The sequence below is a fragment of the Megalobrama amblycephala genome, linkage group LG2 (assembly GCF_018812025.1).
Source record: "Megalobrama amblycephala isolate DHTTF-2021 linkage group LG2, ASM1881202v1, whole genome shotgun sequence".
NCBI lineage: Eukaryota > Metazoa > Chordata > Actinopteri > Cypriniformes > Xenocyprididae > Megalobrama > Megalobrama amblycephala.
In genome coordinates this window covers 40,025,915-40,046,752 of record NC_063045.1, presented here as the reverse complement: position 1 = coordinate 40,046,752, position 20,838 = coordinate 40,025,915, and the positions used below count along the sequence as shown (strand labels likewise).

At 35.5% G+C, this 20,838-nt stretch overlaps 2 protein-coding genes across 4 annotated transcripts in view; one reads left to right on the top strand and one right to left on the bottom strand.

Annotated features, from left to right (window-relative positions):
- The first annotated feature begins 1,199 nt into the window (after positions 1 to 1,199).
- Positions 1,200 to 6,342, top strand: tmem267 (transmembrane protein 267). Of its 2 annotated transcripts, none has more exons than XM_048175375.1 (3): positions 1,200 to 1,351; positions 1,970 to 2,380; positions 5,350 to 6,342. In XM_048175375.1, exons 2-3 carry the CDS (start codon positions 2,009 to 2,011, stop codon positions 5,683 to 5,685), a joined length of 708 nt encoding a protein of 235 aa, XP_048031332.1. In that variant the 5' UTR covers positions 1,200 to 1,351; positions 1,970 to 2,008; the 3' UTR covers positions 5,686 to 6,342. The 2 variants fall into 2 exon arrangements, with proteins under 2 accessions (XP_048031332.1, XP_048031338.1); XM_048175381.1 differs by having other exon boundaries at positions 1,208 to 1,351; positions 1,973 to 2,380.
- Positions 6,343 to 12,560: 6,218 nt separating this feature from the next.
- il11ra (interleukin 11 receptor, alpha) overlaps positions 12,561 to 20,838 on the bottom strand; it is a 43,547-nt gene continuing 35,269 nt past the window's right edge. For both annotated transcript variants that reach the window (XM_048175359.1, XM_048175364.1), the window contains exons 10-12: positions 20,187 to 20,289; positions 20,010 to 20,089; positions 12,561 to 17,449 (exon numbers count right to left, since the gene is read on the bottom strand). In XM_048175359.1, the coding sequence (XP_048031316.1) occupies positions 20,011 to 20,089; positions 20,187 to 20,289 (182 nt within the window). In that variant the 3' untranslated portion in view covers positions 12,561 to 17,449; position 20,010. The remainder of the gene's footprint in view (positions 17,450 to 20,009; positions 20,090 to 20,186; positions 20,290 to 20,838) is intronic.

Genomic DNA, 20,838 nt, shown 5'->3' with positions numbered 1-20,838 from the left:
GAGGAGAACTGGCCCCCCGACTAAGCCTCCCAAAGTTTTTTTCTCCATTTTAACACAGAAGTCTGTTTGCCACCTGTTTGCCACCTGATGTCACCTGTTGGAGTTTGGGTCCTTGCCGCTGTCACCTTTGGCTTGCTTAGTTGGGGACACTTGACATTTGACTTGACATTTGATTATCAACAGTGCTTTGATCTGCCTGCATTGACACTATTCTTTAAGAGCTGCTGTGCAGCCAAAATAATGTACTAGTTATCAATGTAAAGCTCCTTTGACACAATCTACATTGTAAAAAGCGCTATATAAATAAAGGTGACTTGACTTGACTTGACTTCTGCCCAACATGATTACATAATGTGTGGCGCATCACAGAGCTAGCATTGTGGTTAAAAAGTATATAATTTTCATTTTCTTTAGAAGTCACCAATCGTTTCCCTAGATAAGACCCTTATTCCTCGGCTGGGATTGTGTAGGGCCCTTTGAAGCTGCATTTAAACTGCAATTTGGACCTTCAACCCCTTGGCAGCCGTCAAAGTCCACTATATGGAGAAAAATCCTGGAATGTTTTCCTCAAAAAAAAAAAAAAAAAATTTTTATTTTCGACTGAAGAAAGAAAGATATAAACATCTTGGAAGACATTGGGGTCAGTAAGTTATCAGAATTTTAATTCTGAAGTGAACTAATCCTTTAAATCAGGCCTGGACAAACTATTGACAATGACAGTTTGTCACAAAAAAAAAAAAAAAAAAAAAAAAGATTAATATGATGATTTTTAATTTAAAACAGTAATTGAGAGGGACAAAAGTATAAGCACTGCCTACTTAAAACAATGACATGATCTCTGACTCTGTCCTTAAGGGAGGCAACTTTTACCACCACCTGTTCAAAAAATAAAAAAATAAAAAAATAAAATAAAATAAATGTGTAAAAATGATTTGCTATTAGGCTATTTGTAGCGTTCTATTTGTGTATAGTTCATATCATTTCATTTAATCCTGAACAGACACGCACAGTTTCAAAAATTAATGCAGAGCATGCCTGACAGTTTAATCAGATGTGCTCTAAGTAGTGAACATAAGATACACTAACCCGCGGTTTCACAGCTTAAACCTAGTCCCAGATTAAAATGCATGTTTGTAAAATATCTACTTTTCTTCACAAAAAGAGTACATACTTTGAGGGCATACAATAAGTAGTCGAATTGGGACGCAGCATGTTTAGACACTCGTGTTGGTCTCATTCCAGTTCGACTCACGGTTTAATTCAAAGGAACCGATTCAGTGATTCGCGATAACGAATCAAACATCATCAAAGAACAAACAGTCCATCATACCGATGAGCTGAATGAAATGAGGTGAGGAAACGGCATGTGTAAATATACATTATGTCGGGTGTTTTTGTGTAATCCGCAGCTGTGTGAGAACGACGCCTATTTATGTGATTTGTTATGATGGCTAATAAATGTAATCTTTTGCCTTGAGCAGTGGATTAGCTGATCAGCTAGTTAGCAGCAAAGCTAATGCTAATTTCTTTTAAAATAAATCTCGCTCGGCAAAGATATCCTATTGCAATACTTATTTTTTCCCCATTTAAATATAAAAGCACCAATATATAATATTATATATATATATATATATATATATATATATATATATATATATATATATATATATATATATATAATAGAATATATGTGTGTGTACACACATACACACATATACATGCATTACATACCATATATACATGTGTGTGTGTGTGTGTATAAATCTGCTCTTAATATTCTCTTACAAACGTTTGATCTGTTCATGCCTTATTGATGTTGTCATGAAAAGATCATGTGGTTATGATTCACAGGTTTGTACTGTTACTCTCATCTGCTCTTCTCTGAGTCAAGTCAGAGCATCATGACATTTAAACAATATCACATTTGCAAGAGTGCATGCTTTAATTTGTGTATACTCGTGTCTTCCAGCAGATCAGGTTTCTGACCCCTCCATGGAAGAGGCCAGCGATGAGGGGCTTTTACTCAAAGCTGGATTCCTCATCTTTGGGCATGGCTGTGCCTCTGAACCTGGCCGTGGAGACTGAGAAAGCTCAGGCCCTGCTCCAGACCTTCAGCACTGCTTCTCTGTTAGCCAGCGCAGGCCTGGGCACTTTTTGCTTCTTCGTTGATCACTTTCTGACACTCCCCTTCATCCAACACCATCTGTGGTTCAGGGCTGTCCTTGATAATGCCGTCCATGGCATTATTGGACTCTGGTCCTGGGCCATTGTGATTGGGTTGAGGAAGAAAAGTGACTTCTATGAAGTCGTCTTGGCTGGGTTTCTGGCGTCTGTCATTGACCTGGACCACTTCTACTTGGCTGGATCATTGTCGCTCAAGGTGTGTGTCTTTTTATAAAATTGCTGACGACCAAGAGAAAGCTGGTTGGTTTGAAAATGACTTCTGTGTGAGCTGTGCTTTATATTTTGCTACATTATTGACAGTGGACTTTTTTGTGACTGCATCTATAGGATGTAAACAAAAAATTATTGATAATGAGGGGAAAAAAAAAAATCTCCCCAAAATATTTCAATTATTTATTACATCAGCATCTAAATATAGGCCTAATCAATAGGTCGACTATTCATTCACTGAGAGGTGATCGATACTCCTCAAACCTCACATATAACAGACAGGTTTGTTGGCTAAAATAGGAGAGTAATATTAATGGCAGGCATTTGTTTCTTTGTGCAGTTGATGTTTGAATTTTAATGTATATTAGTAAAAAAAAACTGTTGTACCTTTTATCATATGAACAATGAATTGATAATCATACTGATTTAAAGGGTCATGAAAGCCCAAAACACTTTTTTTGAGATGTAAACCGATATGTATAGGCTGCACATCATTGAAAACACTAAAGGTACTCATTAATGTTATTCATAAGTGAAAAATAGTTATTTTTGCATTTTTCAGAGCGATTTCTGTCTTCCGGTTTGAAAAGCTGAGTCGAAGCAACGTCACAAAATCTGACGTAATCGTGTACTTTCGGCCCAAGTATGGGCATGGTCGAATATGCTGACGTAGACCGTTTCGAGCAATTCTCGACATATATTCATGACATATATTCATGACATAAAGCTCATTTAATCCAATCACTGCACTGTAGTATGCATACGATTATAATTGCGGTATTATGCACGAGGGAGTATCACTTCTCTCGCCTCGGTCTGTTGTCATTCAGAGACATATCATTGATGTTCGTTTCCTCAGTGCTACAACACAATGTATTTTCCTGAGACGCGACGAGAGCAGAGGTTTGTGTGCATGTGGATTGTTTTGCTGTGATCTACCAGCACAAATGGAAAATATGTTCACATGAGATCGCATTACAGCAGAGAATTCAAATGTCACAAAAAAAATGCGGCTCATTCACCTCTGCCTGCTCTAGCTGCATTCAAACACGCAAGCCGTGTGTATGTTTCCCTCAGCACAGCAGCACATGTGTTGTTTGTATTTTGCTCGCAATGCAGTCAGAGCTGGAGTTTGAATACAAACACGTGAAAAATATGACTGTTATGATATACACGCGGAGCGTGCATATGATCGGTTTCAGCGTGGAGCTCCGCGATGAGTTTAATAACACTAGCCACGTGGCACATAGCTCATACAGAATAAAGTATCTATGTTTAAAGTTTTTATTTCACGCATTCTCCTGCACCAAACATTAACCAACACGGTGTAGTTATGCACACATATTTCATCAAGTCTTCTTCAAATGAATTATATGTGCAAACTGGACACTGATACAGTGGTGTAGCCTATCTGAACGCGACGACACGATTATTCTAATAGACAAAAGACTGATTTTGAGACTGCAGTGCTCGTAAACATAATCAAAGTAGCCTATTATTATCCCTATTAAATATTCTTTCGCATTTCTCCCTTGTGCTTGGGAGTTTGTTGTCATTTTCATCGTGCTCATATATTAATATTCATTATTCTGTATAATGAGTGTGTTCTATGTCTGTTTCATTGGTTGTTCTCTCCCCTCTTCCCCCCCGCTACATTCCCACTTTTCCAGAGCTTTACACGCCCATTTTCACAGTGTTTTTTGAGCTTTGAGGTGTGCACAACCAGGGTAAAACAGGGGGGTTTCATGACCCTTTAAGATTTATTAACTTTAAAGGGACAGTTCACCCAAAAATGCTCATTTACTTTGATTGATTAGTAACCCCTCTGGTGGATTTAGTGAGTTTAGAATGATTCAAAACAGCAACTTTGAGTCTTTTAAATAATTATTTTAATAAAACATTAGTTTTGTTAGTTGTCGATTCTCTTATGCCAAATGTTTACTGAAAAGGTGGGACACAAGCAATTCTGAAGTGGCATTTAGATGTATATTACTTTGTATAGACTGTTTAATGCTGCTCAGAGGTGAACAATATATTGTCAATATATTGCAATGCAAAAATGCAACAATATCATATCGTGGATAGTGACAATATGTGTTGTGCATAGTTCACCCAAATAAAAATTACTGTGTGGTGAAAAAAAAAAAGTATATAGAGTTTTAGTGTCAGTACTATATAATGTTGAGTATAATAATGAAATGGGGGAATATTTGTGGGTCCTGATAATCCTGATAATACCAAATGTCTTATGTTACCAGTAAAAAGTGGTCTACATTATTTTAAATATATCTAGTCAGTGACAAACAGAGTGCAAACATATTAATCTAAAATAAATCTGTTTAGCGTTAGAATCATGAATATTTTTTTTATTCTGGTGTCACCATTGTCCTGTTCATTGGGTTACCAGCACCAAGTCCAAGCCTATTAATTTCCATCCCCAGTGTAATACCAAATTTACCATTTTAATCAACAGTATATTTTTTGTTATCCTTTTACCATATGTCTGAGAGAATCGCAATAATATTGTATCGTGAGTTCAGATTCGTGATATGTATCGAATTGTGACATGAGGATATACTAGGGGCTGAAGTGGGTCAGTGCCTGTCATAATTTAGTCTAGCTTTTAAGCAGCATTGCATCTTTACACTGAATTTTGAGCAGGCACAGAGCAGTCTTAACTCAGTGGTGCCTTTTAGACCATTTTTGACTCAAATATCCCCTGTTGTCCAACACAATATTTGAAAGTTTTTTGAATTTTTATATATATATATATATATATATATATTACAGTTGAATCACTTTTGCTCATGTGATAAAATAATGGTTGACCGCAAATCTACCATGTTTCTACAGTGACATCAGTAACTGAAAACCTTCTCACTTCAAGTACTGCAACTTAAACAAAAACATGCACCTTTATCCTGATCCTAAGTTTGTGTTCCTCCTTTTAACCAGGCTGCTGTGAATCTGCCGCACAGGCCTCCGTTGCACTGCTCCAGCCTGATCCCAGTGCTGTGCTTCTCTCTGCGCCTCCTCATGTGGGCCTGTCGGCTTAAGGACTCCTGGTGCTCCCTGCCCTGGATGCTGTTCATCTCACTGACGTCGCACCACATCCGCGACGGCGTTCGCCATGGTCTCTGGGTGTGTCCGTTTGGCAACACGGCGCCCATCTCCTATTGGCTGTACGTCACCATCACAGCCACCCTCCCTCATCTGTGCTCTGTGCTCATGTATCTGACCGGCACTAGAGACATGATCTCCACCAAACACGGAGTTGCCATAGACGTCTGATACACTGTCTTAATTGTGGTTGTTTATCCATTTTTTGTTTCCCCCCCCCCCCAGCAAAAACATGGCACTGGAAATATTTCCATTAGCTCTTCTCTGCATCATTGCCATATGAACATTATTTGTTCTTTCTTTTCCTTCAGAGCTTTCCAGTCTGTTTGATACTAATTACTGTAGTCGTTCAGGTATCAGTATGAATTCAGGTTGTATTGACTGTGAAGACTGTGAATATTTTAATATGTATGGTGTAGATTTGGGTTGGGCGATGATAAAATCTCTTTTGCAGCATTTTTAGTACAATATTTCATATAAAAATCTATTTCAGAGCAAATACAGAAGTAACATTTATGATTTTTGCAGGTTTTTCACTACTTAATATATATATATATTAAGTAGTATATTACAATTAATTCCTGTTTGAAATTTTTTTTATATGAAAAATGGTCAAAAGGCTTCAAAATACAGTCCATTTTGAAAGTGTAATTTCTCTGTTTGCTCTGCATTTGTTCTGATCTGGATCCAGATAGATAATATTTAATGGTTGTTAATATTTAATAATTGATTAATTTACAATACAAGTATAACAATAAGAGTAAAGGCAGGAACACACCAAGCTGACGGTCAGCCATCTGGCAGTTTTTGTTCATCGCCCGACTAAGTTTTCTCAGTGTGTTCCTCACTGTCGGCTGAAGTTGGTCCTCGTCTGCTTTTTTTCGGCCGATTCGAAATGTTGAATCGGCGTCGGAGCTCATCGGTCCGTCGGGCCATCTGATCATTCTGATTGGCTGTTCAGCTACTGCCACCTGCTGGTTCGGAAAGGCATTTCATCTCACGCAGGCGCAGAACGGACGTGCTACTTGGCCGTCAGCTGTCTAGCGTTGGTTTGGTGTGTCAGGCCAACTTTGGACACAGACACTGCCAACGTGAGCCAACCCCGCAGTCTGTTTTCGTCACCACTAGTTTGTCGGCGTCGGCTTGGTGTGTTCCGGCCTTTTATACAACATTTACCTACATATATTAAGACGCTATACAAAGGCTTCAGTGAGCAGTTTGAGAACCAAATTTTTATGATTTATAGTTTTAAATCAATTCACTTAAGTTACATTAGCAAAATTTTGGTGAAATAGGCAAAAGAAAAGGCCCATTAAAGTCTCTTTCAAAACAAGCAGCTTTCTGTAGGACAGTACAAGTCATCAGTGTAACCAACTTAGGAAATCTTTCAGCGTTGCGTGCAATTTCTTATTTAAATGACTGGATTTTGCGGATACAAATTTCACCATAAAAATTTGCCAAACACAGAATGTTGCTGTACATTAACACCCTTGTTGCTAAGATTAAAAGTTGTAATGGTATAAATGCTAATAAGAAAACAGAAGGATTGTGAAGTGACTTAAATTGAATGGCTAAATAAAAACTGCTACATTTAAAACTAGTGTGATTAATTTATATTTCTAGTAAAATCGTTGTGAATGTTCGATATTATCGCCCAGCCCTAGTGTAGATGGTCTGAAAGCGCCATTATAAACCTTAGTTGAAGGCTTCAGCATTGTGTTGTCATATTTAGCTTAGCGGTGTAGACTTGTCTATTCAAATAATGGCATTTTATTGCATTGATTTTCCGAAGGAACCACAGACACAAGGCTGGATTCATACCGCGACTCATGATGTGTCATGCGTCTAGGAATAGGCATTGAGAATGGATGTGTGTTGATGGTCTTTTTGCTTGTGCGAGGTGATTCTGTGTTGCGTATTTGCTGTTGAAGGCGTACTTGAAGGATGTGATTCTCTGTAGTGTCAGAAAAACACTGGTAGACCTAGTTTAACATGGAAAATTCCTTAAGGAATCGGATAAAAAGAAATACTTTGTTGTTACAGAATAGCCTATTATTGCTGCCTTTTTAGCCACAGGCTTTGAAATAACTGTAAATACTTGCCGACTTGTGTTTTATTTCCGAACCACTTAGAACTTTTAAAGGAATAAATAGAAACTGTCTTTGTATACAAACTGCAATTCTGCTAAAACTGCAATTAATCAAGCTCCCCCAGTTCATTTTGTTTTTATTCAGTTGTGTGCCAGCATAGTTGTTTTAATACTTTAAAATTGTTGTGAAGTGCAAACCATGTTTCTCAAAGCTACAGATTAAGTACTTACCTTGGCTTTTTTTTCAATAATAGCTTTTACAGTACAATGCATAGTTGCACTTGGCATTGTGTATGTATGCAATCTGACAAAAGTGTATACATACACAATGCTTACATATAAAAACCTTGTTCTTTATATTTTCAACATCGTACTGGGATTATGTTGTGCCCAAAAATGTTGAATCAATAATTTTATCTTTGTTGTCACATTGTCTACATTCACTGCACCAAATTTCAAACATTTTCATTTGCTAAAAAATGCATAAATGGACAGTTTGTATTTGTCTGTAAAACTAATTTTCTTCATTATACATAAATTAAATTAAGATTTTGAAAATGTGTGTCCAAACTTTTGACTGGTTGCATATTTAAAATGGCTGCATTTTTTTTGTCAAATGTTGAGGTGATTTAACTGGATCAGGAAACGCATATATCATTGTCAAAACTGCTTTGAGTTACATCAGTGGAAACTTGTGTACTGAAATGCTTATTTTGATAGTATTGCACATTTATTTATTATGGTATTAAGGGAAACAATGTTTAAATTATATTTTTGTTTTGACTGCTTAAATCAGTTTAAGGCCTTTTCAAACCTGCAGAGGGAGCTGTAGACCAACTCCAGACAATTTTGTTCCTAAATATTTAAATTTTCTTTTTTTTTTTTTTTTTTTTTGTTAACTATGTATTTGGTGTAAATATTTATTTTATTTATATGCTGTTTTTGCACATAATTGAGATTTGTCAATAATGTTGTGTTGATGCATTGTCAAGAAATGACTGAAAGCATTATTTCTGAAAATTGTCACCAGTCACACTAAAGGTGTATATGCACCCTTCTGTTATAATTGGTTTCTGTCTTTATTTGTTTCTTCTGAAGTCTTTTGTTTTGAACAGCCATAATGAAGCTTCATTTGATATGCTTGACAATTCTGTTTTCTTCTCAGGCATTCATTTAAAAAAGTCAAAAGTCACAGTTAAGTCACGGTAATAATAGGGTAAGATCGGAAAAGGTGCCACACTTAAAAACAGTGTGTGTTTACTGGTAAATTGTAACATTTGGAGATGAGTTCAGCATGCACTGGATGGTGATGCATCATCCCATATGTTATTAAAAGGGAGAGTTTATCCAGAGAGCAAAGTTCTGTCTTCGTTTACTATTTACTCAGTAGTATGATTTTCTTCTGTGAAACATAAAGATATGTTCAGTGTTAAACATTCTTCAAAATCTTTTGTGTATGTGTGTGTGTGTGAGACATGTAAAAACATGAGCTTGGGTAAATGATGACAGAAGTTTAATGTGTGGGTGAACTATCCCTTTAAAGGTGCCCTAGAACCAGCTTTTACAAGATGTAATATAAGTCTAAGGTGTCCCCTGAATGTGTCTGTGAAGTTTCAGCTCAAAATACCCAATAAATTTTTTTTTATTATTAATTTTTTTAACTGCCTATTTTGGGACATCATTAACTATGCACTGATTCAGGCTGCGGCCCCTTTAAATCGCGCGCTCCCTGCCCCCCGAGCTCTCGACTATAATACAGTGCATAAACAAAGTTCACACAGCTAATATAACCCTCAAATGGATCTTTACAAGATGTTCGTCATGCATACTTCATGCATGCGTCGGATCATGTGAGTATAGTATTTATTTGGATGTTTACATTTGATTCTGAATTAGTTTGAGGCTGTGCTTCGTGGCTAAAGTTAACATTACACACTGTTGGAGAGATTTATAAAGAATGAAGTTGTGTTTATGCATTATACAGACTGCAAGTGTTTAAAAATGAAAACAGCCACGGCTGTCTCGTCTCCGTGAATACAGTAAGAAACAACTTTAACCACATTTAACAGTACATTAGCAACATGCTAACGAAGCATTTATAAAGACAATTTACAAATATCACTAAAAATATCATGTAATCATGGATCATGTCAGTTATTATTGCTCCATCTGCCACTTTTCGCTATTGTTCTTGTTTGCTTACCTAGTCTGATGATTCAGCTGTGCACAGATCCAGACATTAATACTGCCTGCCCTTGTGTAATGCCTTGAACATGAGCTGGCATATGCAAATATTGGGGGCGTACATATTAATGATCCCGACTGTTACGTAACAGTCTGTGTTATGTTGAGATTCGCCTGTTCTTCGGAGGTCTTTTAAACAAATGAGATTTACATAAGAAGGAGGAAACAATGGAGTTTGAGACTCACTGTATGTCATTTCCATGTACTGAACTCTTGTTATTCAAATATGCCAAGGTAAATTCAATTTTTGATTCTAGGGCACCTTTAAGGAATGTCATGGCAATAAACTATGAATTAGTGTAGAATTATTCCACTTAATCGACCTATAAGTTGATGAATAACAGTGTTTTGATAAAAAATTTTATATAATAAATATGTTATTCAGGGACTTGTGACAGCATCTAAATATGTCCACAAAAACCACCTATTATGCTTTTTCAGGTATTACATTTCATGTAGTTTGTAATATAGCTGTTTGTGAATGTAAAAGGTCTGTACATATCAAAGTTCAGATAAATGGAGTTATTGTCTCCCAAAAGAAAGAATTGATTCTGAATTGTCTGAAACGAGTCATAAGTAATTCCAGTCTTACTTCCGGCTCAAACCTGCGTAGGTTTGTAACACATTTGCATAATGCCTTTTGATTGGCTGCCTGCGAACAACTTTTTCTTGGACCCACCCTCAATCACTGTAGTTGTAGCGGAGACTGGAAGAGTTTGGTTGGTCCCACTTTATATTAAGTGGCCTTAACTACTATGTACTTATTGTGTTCATATTGAATTGCAAAACACTTTTGCTGCTATTGAGGTGGGCTATGGATAAGGTTAAGGAAAGCTTTGGTGGTATGGGTAGGTTTAAGGGTAGGGGTAAGGTGTAAGGGATAGGTCAACAGTGTCATTTTAAATGTAATTAGATAAAATAATTACATATGTAATTACATGCAGGTGTTTTTAAAATATAAATGCAATGTAAAAACATGTATGTATACAATAAGTGCATTGTATCAAATGATTAATTTAAATGTAAGTACATAATAGTTAAGGCACTTAAGAAAAGAGATGATGCTGCAATACATTATGAGATTTTTTATTTTTTAACCTTGCTTGTAAACCTATTGTAGAAGATGTCCAAAACAAAAAAGCCAACTTTAAAATAGCATAATAGGGGCACTTCAACATAAATCTGTCACAAATGTAATGTTTAAAGCTGCAGTCTGTAACAGTCCAGTGTTCAAAACTATCTCCTTACCTTAGCCCGATTCACAACGGTAAGCTTGTAATAATGTTTTATAATAAAATTGATACTGGTGGGTTTCTGTGGGAAATTCGAGCATGCAGCCGTTCGTCTTTGCGTCATTACGTCACGTCTGTAAACAGAAAGGAAGGAGTCCCAGCTAGTAGGCTATATGGCATGTGGAGGATGCTGCTGGTAGCGGATCATTTATAGCCTTTTCTCACAGCAGCTGAAATAATTAAACTTATCATTTTCATGGTGGATTGTAATCCAGAAAGGTCCAAATGACAATCATCAGTGACAACTGGAGATTGTCTGGAGAACCCGTAATCAAAAGCAAAAGACTTAAGACTGCGGACTGGCTACAGAAATTGAAATCTACAGGTAACACTAACACACACTAAATACACGCAATGCTGATGTTGTTAACATTAACAATTTGAGAACAAAGTATAACAGTAATAATAATTTGCACGGTTTGGCATGATCCGAGCTAAGCGATTGTTAGATTTAATCACAATTGGCAGCGAGATTTATTGTATGCCTGATGCTTTTTTCCTCAGTTGGTCAGAACAAAAGTAGCAGACATTACTTACTTGTTCAGACGTTTTCCGGTGAAAATTCGTATTTTGGTCATACTTCCAAGACGTAGAATCTGTGATTCAGAAGTTCAGTATCCACACTGATGTGTTGACTGACACCAAACATTAGATTCATCCGCGCTGAAGAGCCGTGCCGATGCACAACTCACATAAAGATAATAATTCCTGCAGTTGCAGGTTTCAAACAGAGATGGCGACAGAGAGACAAAACTTATGGACAGCTTTAAATTAAAAGTCAAGATTAATACGGTAACAGCCATTCAATAAATGTGTTGAGATAACATGATCAACAGGAAAACATAAAGGTAAAATATTTTTATTAAAATACTTGTAAAGTGCTGCTTATTGAACTTTAACAGGATTTTCACATTCCCCCAAAACCCTTTACAAAATATAGACATTAAATTTTGGTCTCGTTTGTATCACACTGGCTTTATTCTATTGACCATCTGAACAAAACTAAAATGGTGCTGCTATTGACATATTGGCACTATAATCAAGGTCTTAATATGCAGCATAAATAATTCAGATGAACATGTAAATATTAGGATTATGTGATTTAAAGTCAGTATAACATGTAAATCCCAACAGATTACAAATCACCACACTCAAACACTGGAGGTATATTATTTTACCAAAACCTTGGCCGAGTAACAGTAGGCTAATTTTGCTGTATAAACTCAAGCAACTAAATCCCTTGCCTGATTTTCATGATTAAATATTTGTAAATTGGTTGGAAGTAAGTTGCTGAATTTTCTTCAAGAAACAAACTGACAGTATCATTGAAAAGATCTGTCACCAAACCAGTTATGACTAAAGTTGTTCTTCACTTAACCTATACATGAATAACCTTATGATAAAATGAAGAAAATCATATCTTCAGATAAAATAACTTTTATTTCACAAAAATATAAACAGGGGAATAATAAAACAGCTTATGTTGTACAGAAAAATATACTATATACATTTACTGTGGACGCTTTTGTGTTCACCTTTCCCAGGCAACAGTAGTCCAATGTTACGCATCCCCCCAGTACATCTGGATTTGACACCATGCATGCAACATTATAAAAAAAAGGCAAAGAGCAAACGGGAAGTATACACATTTTTCTCCAAGAAACTGTCCGGCTTGAATTATATAGTCTCTCCATCCTGCCAGTAACAGATGATTGCTGATCGATTAGCTTGTTTCCTTTGGTTCGGTTTTCTGGAATCGTGCATTAGTTTCCTTCAGCGTGAGGTTGAATTTCTCTGATGCAAGACTTAGGTCAGTGTGGAGAGACTATAACTGCACATCAAGCCATTAACACACTGTTAAAGAGTCAGTTCACAGATGGAGTTATATGACAGAGGTCTAAAAATAAACAGCAATCAGATATTTTCGGCATGTTACAGTGTTCAGATGCTTTATTGAAGTGGTTCTCAACTGGTCACAACCCAAACAATGCTGAATGCATAAAGTAAGCTGCAACAAAACCATATAATTGTGCATATCGATTGGAATTAGTGTAAATTTGTCATTCGATAGATACTAGCAAAATTAGACAGACATTAATTTGGAAAAAAAAAAGGAATAATTATATGACCAAGACTACATAAAATATGGGTTTATTTGCAATTAGGATAAACATAATTTGAGGGGCTCATTTTTATTGCTCCCGAGAGCACAGAAATGTTAATATTTTGTGTGCTGTTGGGCCTGTGCAGTTTATGTTTGATTTTAATCATTTTTGTTTACTTTGTATGATAAACAATTTTGTATTGCAAATCAAATGTAAAATCTGGGTCCTGAGGCAAAACCAGCTGAGAACCACCGATTTACTGAATGCTGATAATCATCATATAAATCAAATAAAAAATTTAGTCTAGAATAACATACCCAAATCAATGTACTCTCAACATGCGAGACAACAAGCGGGGAAGGAAGGAATATATGACCGACTAAATATTAAAACAAGAGTCTCAGTCTCAAATATGAATGACTGACAGAAGCTCAGAACCAAACACTTATAACTTTTTCTTAACACATCTGCATTTTTTTTTTTTTTTCAAAAATTGCATTAGAAAATGTCTTATGATGCATAGGTAAGTCGGAGAATCAAAATCTATTTTAAGGGTAGTATCATAAGAGCACCAATCCCATAAGCCACTTTCAGCTCTAAAAATGCTGGTGGAACAGAAACAGGCCAAAAAAAAAAAAAGGTTAAAAGGTCAAAAACAACATGAAAGGCAGAGGTTACAAGCAAATGGTGCAAAAATGCATGAAAAAACGCAAAAAAAAAAAAAAAAAAAAAAAAATTCTGGCAAACATCAGTCATTTTTATGCCGGGTTCAGACTAGATATTTTTGTTTGTTACGATAATCATTGTGTCAGATTATGCGACTGTCGTGTCGTGGACAAAAGGCAAGTCAGACTACACATTGCTTCCTGACCAATCATCGCTTGCCGTCTTTAACGATGTGTGTGATGTCATAGAGAAGGCGGACCTAGCCTCTACCTAAGCGGTGTGTTAGCTTAATACTTCCAGCACGCACACGGTTGCTGAAGCACCTCCGTTATCATTCGCCAAGTCTGAGCCTCAGACGTCACGCCCACGGACCGTAGGCTGAACGTCTAAAGCATATGGCACACTTAACTGGAAACACCAGCATTTTTGAAGTCGTCATCTGATTGGTTGAATTCTACAGGATGTCCAGGAGACGTGTGTCGCCATCTTTAGTGGTCTGCCTGGAAACAAAGATGCCATGATGCCAAACCCCATCGTGGAAGAAGAACACCGTCGTGTTTACAACTGTGACAATGAGTGCTTACCAGGATCATCTAAATGCTGGATTTTCAAAAGTATGTAAAGTATGTAAAGTTCACGATATAGACTCTTTGAAATATGTCCAAGAGTTTTACACACTGGTCTGTTTGGTCATCATTGTAGGGACATCAATGCTATTTTCATGTACATAAACATGTTGCGGAACAAAACGTACTGTGATTGATTGCTTTACGTGTTGGTCAGATGTCGTCTTGGATGGTCCTTAGCCAATAAAAAATCTGCTATGGAGTCCAGACCTTCTGCCGTCAGTCTGAAGGTCTGACTACGCGAGACTATCATTCTCCAGCATTTATCTTTTTTCACTCGTGATAATCAGAGCTGGGTAGTGATGGATTACATGTAATCTGGATTACGTAATCAGATTCCAAAAATCAAGTACTTGTAATTAGAGTAGACTACTTTTTAAAATACTCGTAATCAGACTACTTTTACTTTTTATGGATTACATGATTACATATTATTTACACAATGACAGTAAGTTGTTCACAATTCACTGATTCTCCTAATTTTCATTTTTTTAACATATATATTTTTTCATAATAAACCTGCCGCTTATATACGTTCATGATTCTTCAAGTTTTTCCAGCGGCGAGGGGGAGGGGTGTGGAATCATGACGTGCACAGAAATCAGCAACAACAAGAATATTTGTTTTTGCAATGTTGCTGTTTTCTAAATTCACTTAATTTTAAGTAAATATGTTTTAAAATCATAAGATGTGATTTTGTTTTATTCAGTGTTACTATCAGCAAACACTAACAGGTACATTAGCATTAGTGTTAGTATTTTGAAGTATTAACTGTCCATACATTGCACTTTAAAAAGAATCTGTTGAGTGAATAGAATATATATTTTTGGACTATATTTGTTCTTTGTATCTGATTATCCTACAATATATGTGACATCAAATAAGTATTAGCACAAAAGTAATCTAAATGTAATCCAAAAGTAGTCAGATTACATTACCAAAAATGTGTAATCTAAGAGATTATATTACTGATTACAAATTTTGTCATATAATTTGTAATCAGTAACTGATAACAATTCATAAGTAATCTACCCAGCTCTGGTCGCGATAGTCCCTCGAGGAAACATAATAAAGGCAGGAGTGTTGTTGCCATTGCTCTATGAATCTTTCCTCCATTGCATAATTCCACATAGCAGCACCAATGCAATCGTCTCTCTTTCATTTCACTATGTTTGAAAGCTGTGTACAGAATAGCTTCTGTGCTCCAACTGATCAATGTGACAGAAACTGTCGTGGAGGAAATTAAAAATCCAAGTCTTTGTCTGTGTCCGAAATCGCCCCCCATACCCTTGAATAGGGCACTATTGTATTGGTGTCCAAAACCATAGTGGACATTATCTAGTGCACTCATTCAATCTCATAATGCACCGCAATAACGAGTGTACAACTGATGTTGACTCAACGGCTAGAGAATACCCATAATGCACAGTGAAGGTTGTACTGAATGAATTCCCGTGTCTCGCCAGATGGCGCCCGCTGCTGAATCATCCATCCATCCATTTTCCAACTGGCTGATCCAATGTGGGTACAGCGTAATATCATCCACTATACAAAACAAAACAATCGATTTTGCATTATGACGCCTATTGTTGTATATGAATCACCATGACAACCTATGTCAAATGGATTGTGATATTGTCTAGTCTGAACCCGGCATTAGAAGAAATTATCACAGTGACATTTGTACAAAAATGTAAAAAATTGCCCAAGTTATTTTTAATTGCACAAGGGTAACATTTAAAAATAGTAACTGATACATACACAATAACCATTTTATGAATTTGTTTGGACAATGTTCATTATTTTTGTTTGTACCTCTAGGAGGGATACGTATGCTAAAATCTTATAATTCAATAAAATCATATATTTTAAAAGAATTACAAAATAAATGCATGCATTGAGCTTTATGTCACTGGAGAGCAATGTACAACAGAACAGTATGCTGTGTAGAAACTATTATACAATATAACTGCATAAATGTATAACAAACAATATAACTTTATATGAGCTTCAATAGAATTTAATATTGTGAATATCTATTAGCTTCAACAGAAACAATCAGCTTTAATCACCTTACGAATGTGTATAAGTGACATTGTAAGACTGATTTACATTCATGTCTCGATTCAATGCAGAGAGATTAAATGCATTCATTGCATTGAAGGTCCTTTTTTTGTTGAACACCAGTTCACAGAAAGTTTCTAATCGTTGCTGGCGTAAACTTTCAAGACATGAATTTTGAGGCTGCTGTCATGATGAAATGCATTTTACGGGAGTTTATTACCGAGAACTTGATGCTTTAGATGCCACATCTGGTTGGAAACTAACCAGACGAGAACAATCAACTACAGATGCGTCCACCTGTTATGAACTTCGTTTTGTGAGAAGAAATTTTGCAGGAATAAAGACAAAGCCGTCTTTGTGTCTCCAAAGAAAGACCACCGTGTCCATCACTGGAGTGCTGACTTTCTGTCTTCCAAAGATAGCAGCTGTCTAAAGGTTACAGAGTGTCTTTTTTTGCCAGATGAGCGAGTTAGAGGACTGAAACATTGACAAAGCCACTTACTCCATAATGCCCCGTATGCTGCACACAAAGCCAAGCCTTTTCACAGCATTCAATGTGTCACCAGTGGAGAGGGGGGAATATCGGGAAGAAGGAATAATACAAAAATATGTTTTTCATTGGCCAAGAATTTGCCGTGAGCAGAAGAAAGTAAAGAAAGAAAGACATCCTTATGTTTTTCCGTTGCATTGTGCTACATTGTAGACTGTACATGTTCACAGTTCACGGGACTCCGCTGAGAGGAGAGGTGGATTGTGGGAAATGGAGTCTGTCAGCCGCAGTGGTAGTGGTGGTGATTCCCTATACTGATGCCCTATGAGGGCCGAACTGGAGCGGCCAACTTCTCAAATCTAGAGTTAAACAAGAAAGTTAAACTCTTTTAGAGCCTGATGAACAACAGTTCAGTGATAAAACACAATGTTCATCTTCCTGGAAAAAAAAGGGGGAAAAAAGACACTACCCTTCAAAAGTTTCGGGTCAGTTTTTTTTTTTTTTTTTTTTGAAAGAAATTAGTGCTTTTATTCAGCAAGGATGCATTGAATTGATCAAAAGTGACAATATAGATTTTATATAATGTTACAAAAGATTTCAATTTCAAATAAATACTGTTGTTTTAATCTATCACAAAATTATCAAGCAGCACAACTGTTTTCAGCATTGATAATAATCAAAAATGTTTCTTGAGCAGCAAATCAGCATATCAGAATGATTTCTGAAGGATCATGTGATACTGAAGATGAGTAATGATGCTGAAAATTCCTAATTCTATTCAAATAAAATGGAAATTCAAATGAATTTTAAAATATATTGAAATAAAAAGAGTTATTTTAAGCTGTCATAATATTTCACAATATTACCGTTTTCACTATCTTTGATCAAATAAATGCAGCCTTGGTGAGCTTAAGATCATGGAAGCTTGTTTCTGCCATGGAATAAAAAAATAAAGTACTTTTGACTTTTTATCTTACAATTCCGACATTTTTTCTTGTAATTTTGAGTTTATATCTCACCATTTTTTTAGGGAAAAAGTCAGAATTGCGAGAAACAAACCCAGAATTGTGAGAAATAAACTCAAAATTGCAAGATATAAACTTGAATTGTCAGCTTTCAACTCACACTCACATATTGTGAGATAAAAAGTCTAAGGTAAATTAATAAAAATTAGGTGTTTATTCCATGGCGGAAACAAGTGTCCATTTTTTTTTTTTTTCAAAAAAATAAATAAATAAATAAATAAAAAATCTTACCAACCCCAAGTTTTTAATTGGTAGTGTATTTTATTGTATATTTTGTATTTGCTTTGTCTGATATTTTATATTGACTTAAAAATTCAAAATTCATTTATCCACACTCATGTCTTTTGAAACTTGATTTTTTTTCTTTTTACCATTAATAAAATAATAATAATAATAATAAGAAGAAGAAGAAGAAGAAGAAGAAGAAGAAGAAGAAGAAATAAATAACAGCATACAGATTTGGAATGACATGAGAGTGAGTGAATAATGACAGAATATTCATTTTCATGCAAGTATTAATTATTACACCATGTGGTAGAGTTTGGAAGATTACAGGCTAATATAGAGCAGGCGCTTCTCATATAAATCATCATGTTTACATTTTCCCACTCGAGTCACAAATTTATATCTAAAGATGAATGAAAAGTCGCAAAGTTCAAACTGAACAGATGCGGTTTATGTTGTCAGTCTTTAGCTTTTAGCATTACTAATTTACAACATTCAGAGCTCATATAAAGTAGACAATAAATAAACTAGCTATTACCGTAAATGGATCATGTACCACCTGCTCTATAATATTAATAAGCCAAGTTTTTGTTCTAATCAATAATGGCAAATGAACATTTGTAGCCTCGGGGTTCTTATGAGCACACTGCAGCTAAATACGATTGGCACTCCTCTTTTGAGAGTTTAATCACTTCAGTACGGCCTCATTCAAAAACACTAGCAAAACCAATTTATGTAAATCATATGTAAGATCATTTTTTTGTAAATGATCACATTTAGTTCAATGTGATTTGGCCAATTGCTGAGCTCCGCCCCCTTGATTAATGTTGCTAACTCGAGAAAACAGATCGGTCTATTTCTACAATGCATTCTCTACGATAATGTGAATTCTTTATCTGCTATCGGCATTAATATGACTCGAATTGATGTACTTTAAATGTAAGTGCCTTTCTTTTGAACAACTTGGCTGAGGTGTGATGCCAGAAAAATACAGAATCTGAGGCATTTGTCTTGACTCGTTTGTAAATTACTGTCTCCACAGATGTTCTCGCACTAGACCTGCGGTCTATCTGCAAACCACATTAAACTACAGTGCAGAGAGAGAGAGAGCGCGCTATTTAGAGGCAGTGACTCAACAACAATAACATAAACAACACATACTGCCCTTGTTGATGGTGATTTACTAACAATAAAATATCTCATGTCGCTAATATTACTTATTAAAAATGATCGAGTTAAGCTGTTTCTTGTTCATAAATGCAAAATGCAAAAACATTGCTTTGGTTATGACTATGTCAAGCAAAGTAAGTTCAGGAGTGACTATTATATTCAGTACACACACTAAACTATAAATTAGGGGATTCACTCCCACGTTTAAATGCAGTTTTCACTCCCAAAATGTATGAATTTAGCCTTCCTTGAAGCTAAAGAAAAGTCAAGAAGTAGTCTAGTCGGTTTTGTTGACTGCATTTTTGACTGAGTTTGTTTTCTATGCAATAAAAATGGAGGGCAGCACACTGATGATATACTCCAAGTATCAACATAGTAACCATAAAAGGATCGTTTAGCATGCATTCTCTTCCAGACTGTTTAAACCAAGATGGGCCAATCGCCAAAGCAGCAGATGCAAGGAATGTAAGAATGGAGACAGTCGTCTACACCAGCTTACTTTAGATCGGTATGGACTTCATCTTCACCATGGAAGTCAGTTCCTGTTTCTTCACATTGTCTTGTTTCCTTTGCCTCACCCTATAAAACGAACAATTAATATATCTCTTGCATATTGTTGCAACTGATTTGTATATATTTAGTTATGAAATATAGATAAATGTAGCACAATTTTCACCATAGAAGCACGATGATAGTTAATAACACAGCCACCATGACCGCTGCAAACAGCCCCAACAAAACCAACAGTCCGAGGCTTCCGTTTTGATGTAATGATGAATCTAAGGCAAAAAACGAAACAAAACAAAATGAAACAAAACAAAACACAACAAAACACAAACCACAACACAAAAAATAAACACAAACAAAAAATACATCACACAAAAACAACAAAACACAAAACAAACACACAAAACAAGAAAAAACAAAACAAAAAACAACAAAACCAACAACAAACACACAAAACAAGAAAAAATAAACAAAACAAACACACAAAAATAAACAACAAACACAATATTTTTAATATATATATATATATATATATATATATATATATATATATATATATATATATATATATATATATATATATATATATATATATACACACACACATTTTATTTTAAGTATTACTATGGATAACATTTATAAAACTAATAACATAAAAACTTAGTAAAAATAATAATAATAATAATAATAATAATAATAACAACAATAATAATTTCCTTGTTTTTGTTAAACAAGTTATTTTATTTTATTTGCCTCGAAATTTCTATGTCTAAAAGCATAAACTACATTATTACAGTATATTTTCATCTTAGGGATAGTTC

What these genes read in the sequence shown, in the direction of transcription:
- tmem267 (XM_048175375.1), top strand. Translation starts at nt 2,009, where the DNA reads ATGAGGGGCTTTTACTCAAAGCTGGATTCCTCATCTTTGGGCATGGCT. An exon ending in CTGGATCATTGTCGCTCAAG is followed by an intron (nt 2,381 to 5,349) that starts GTGTGTGTCTTT and finishes CCTTTTAACCAG; the next exon opens with GCTGCTGTGAATCTGCCGCA.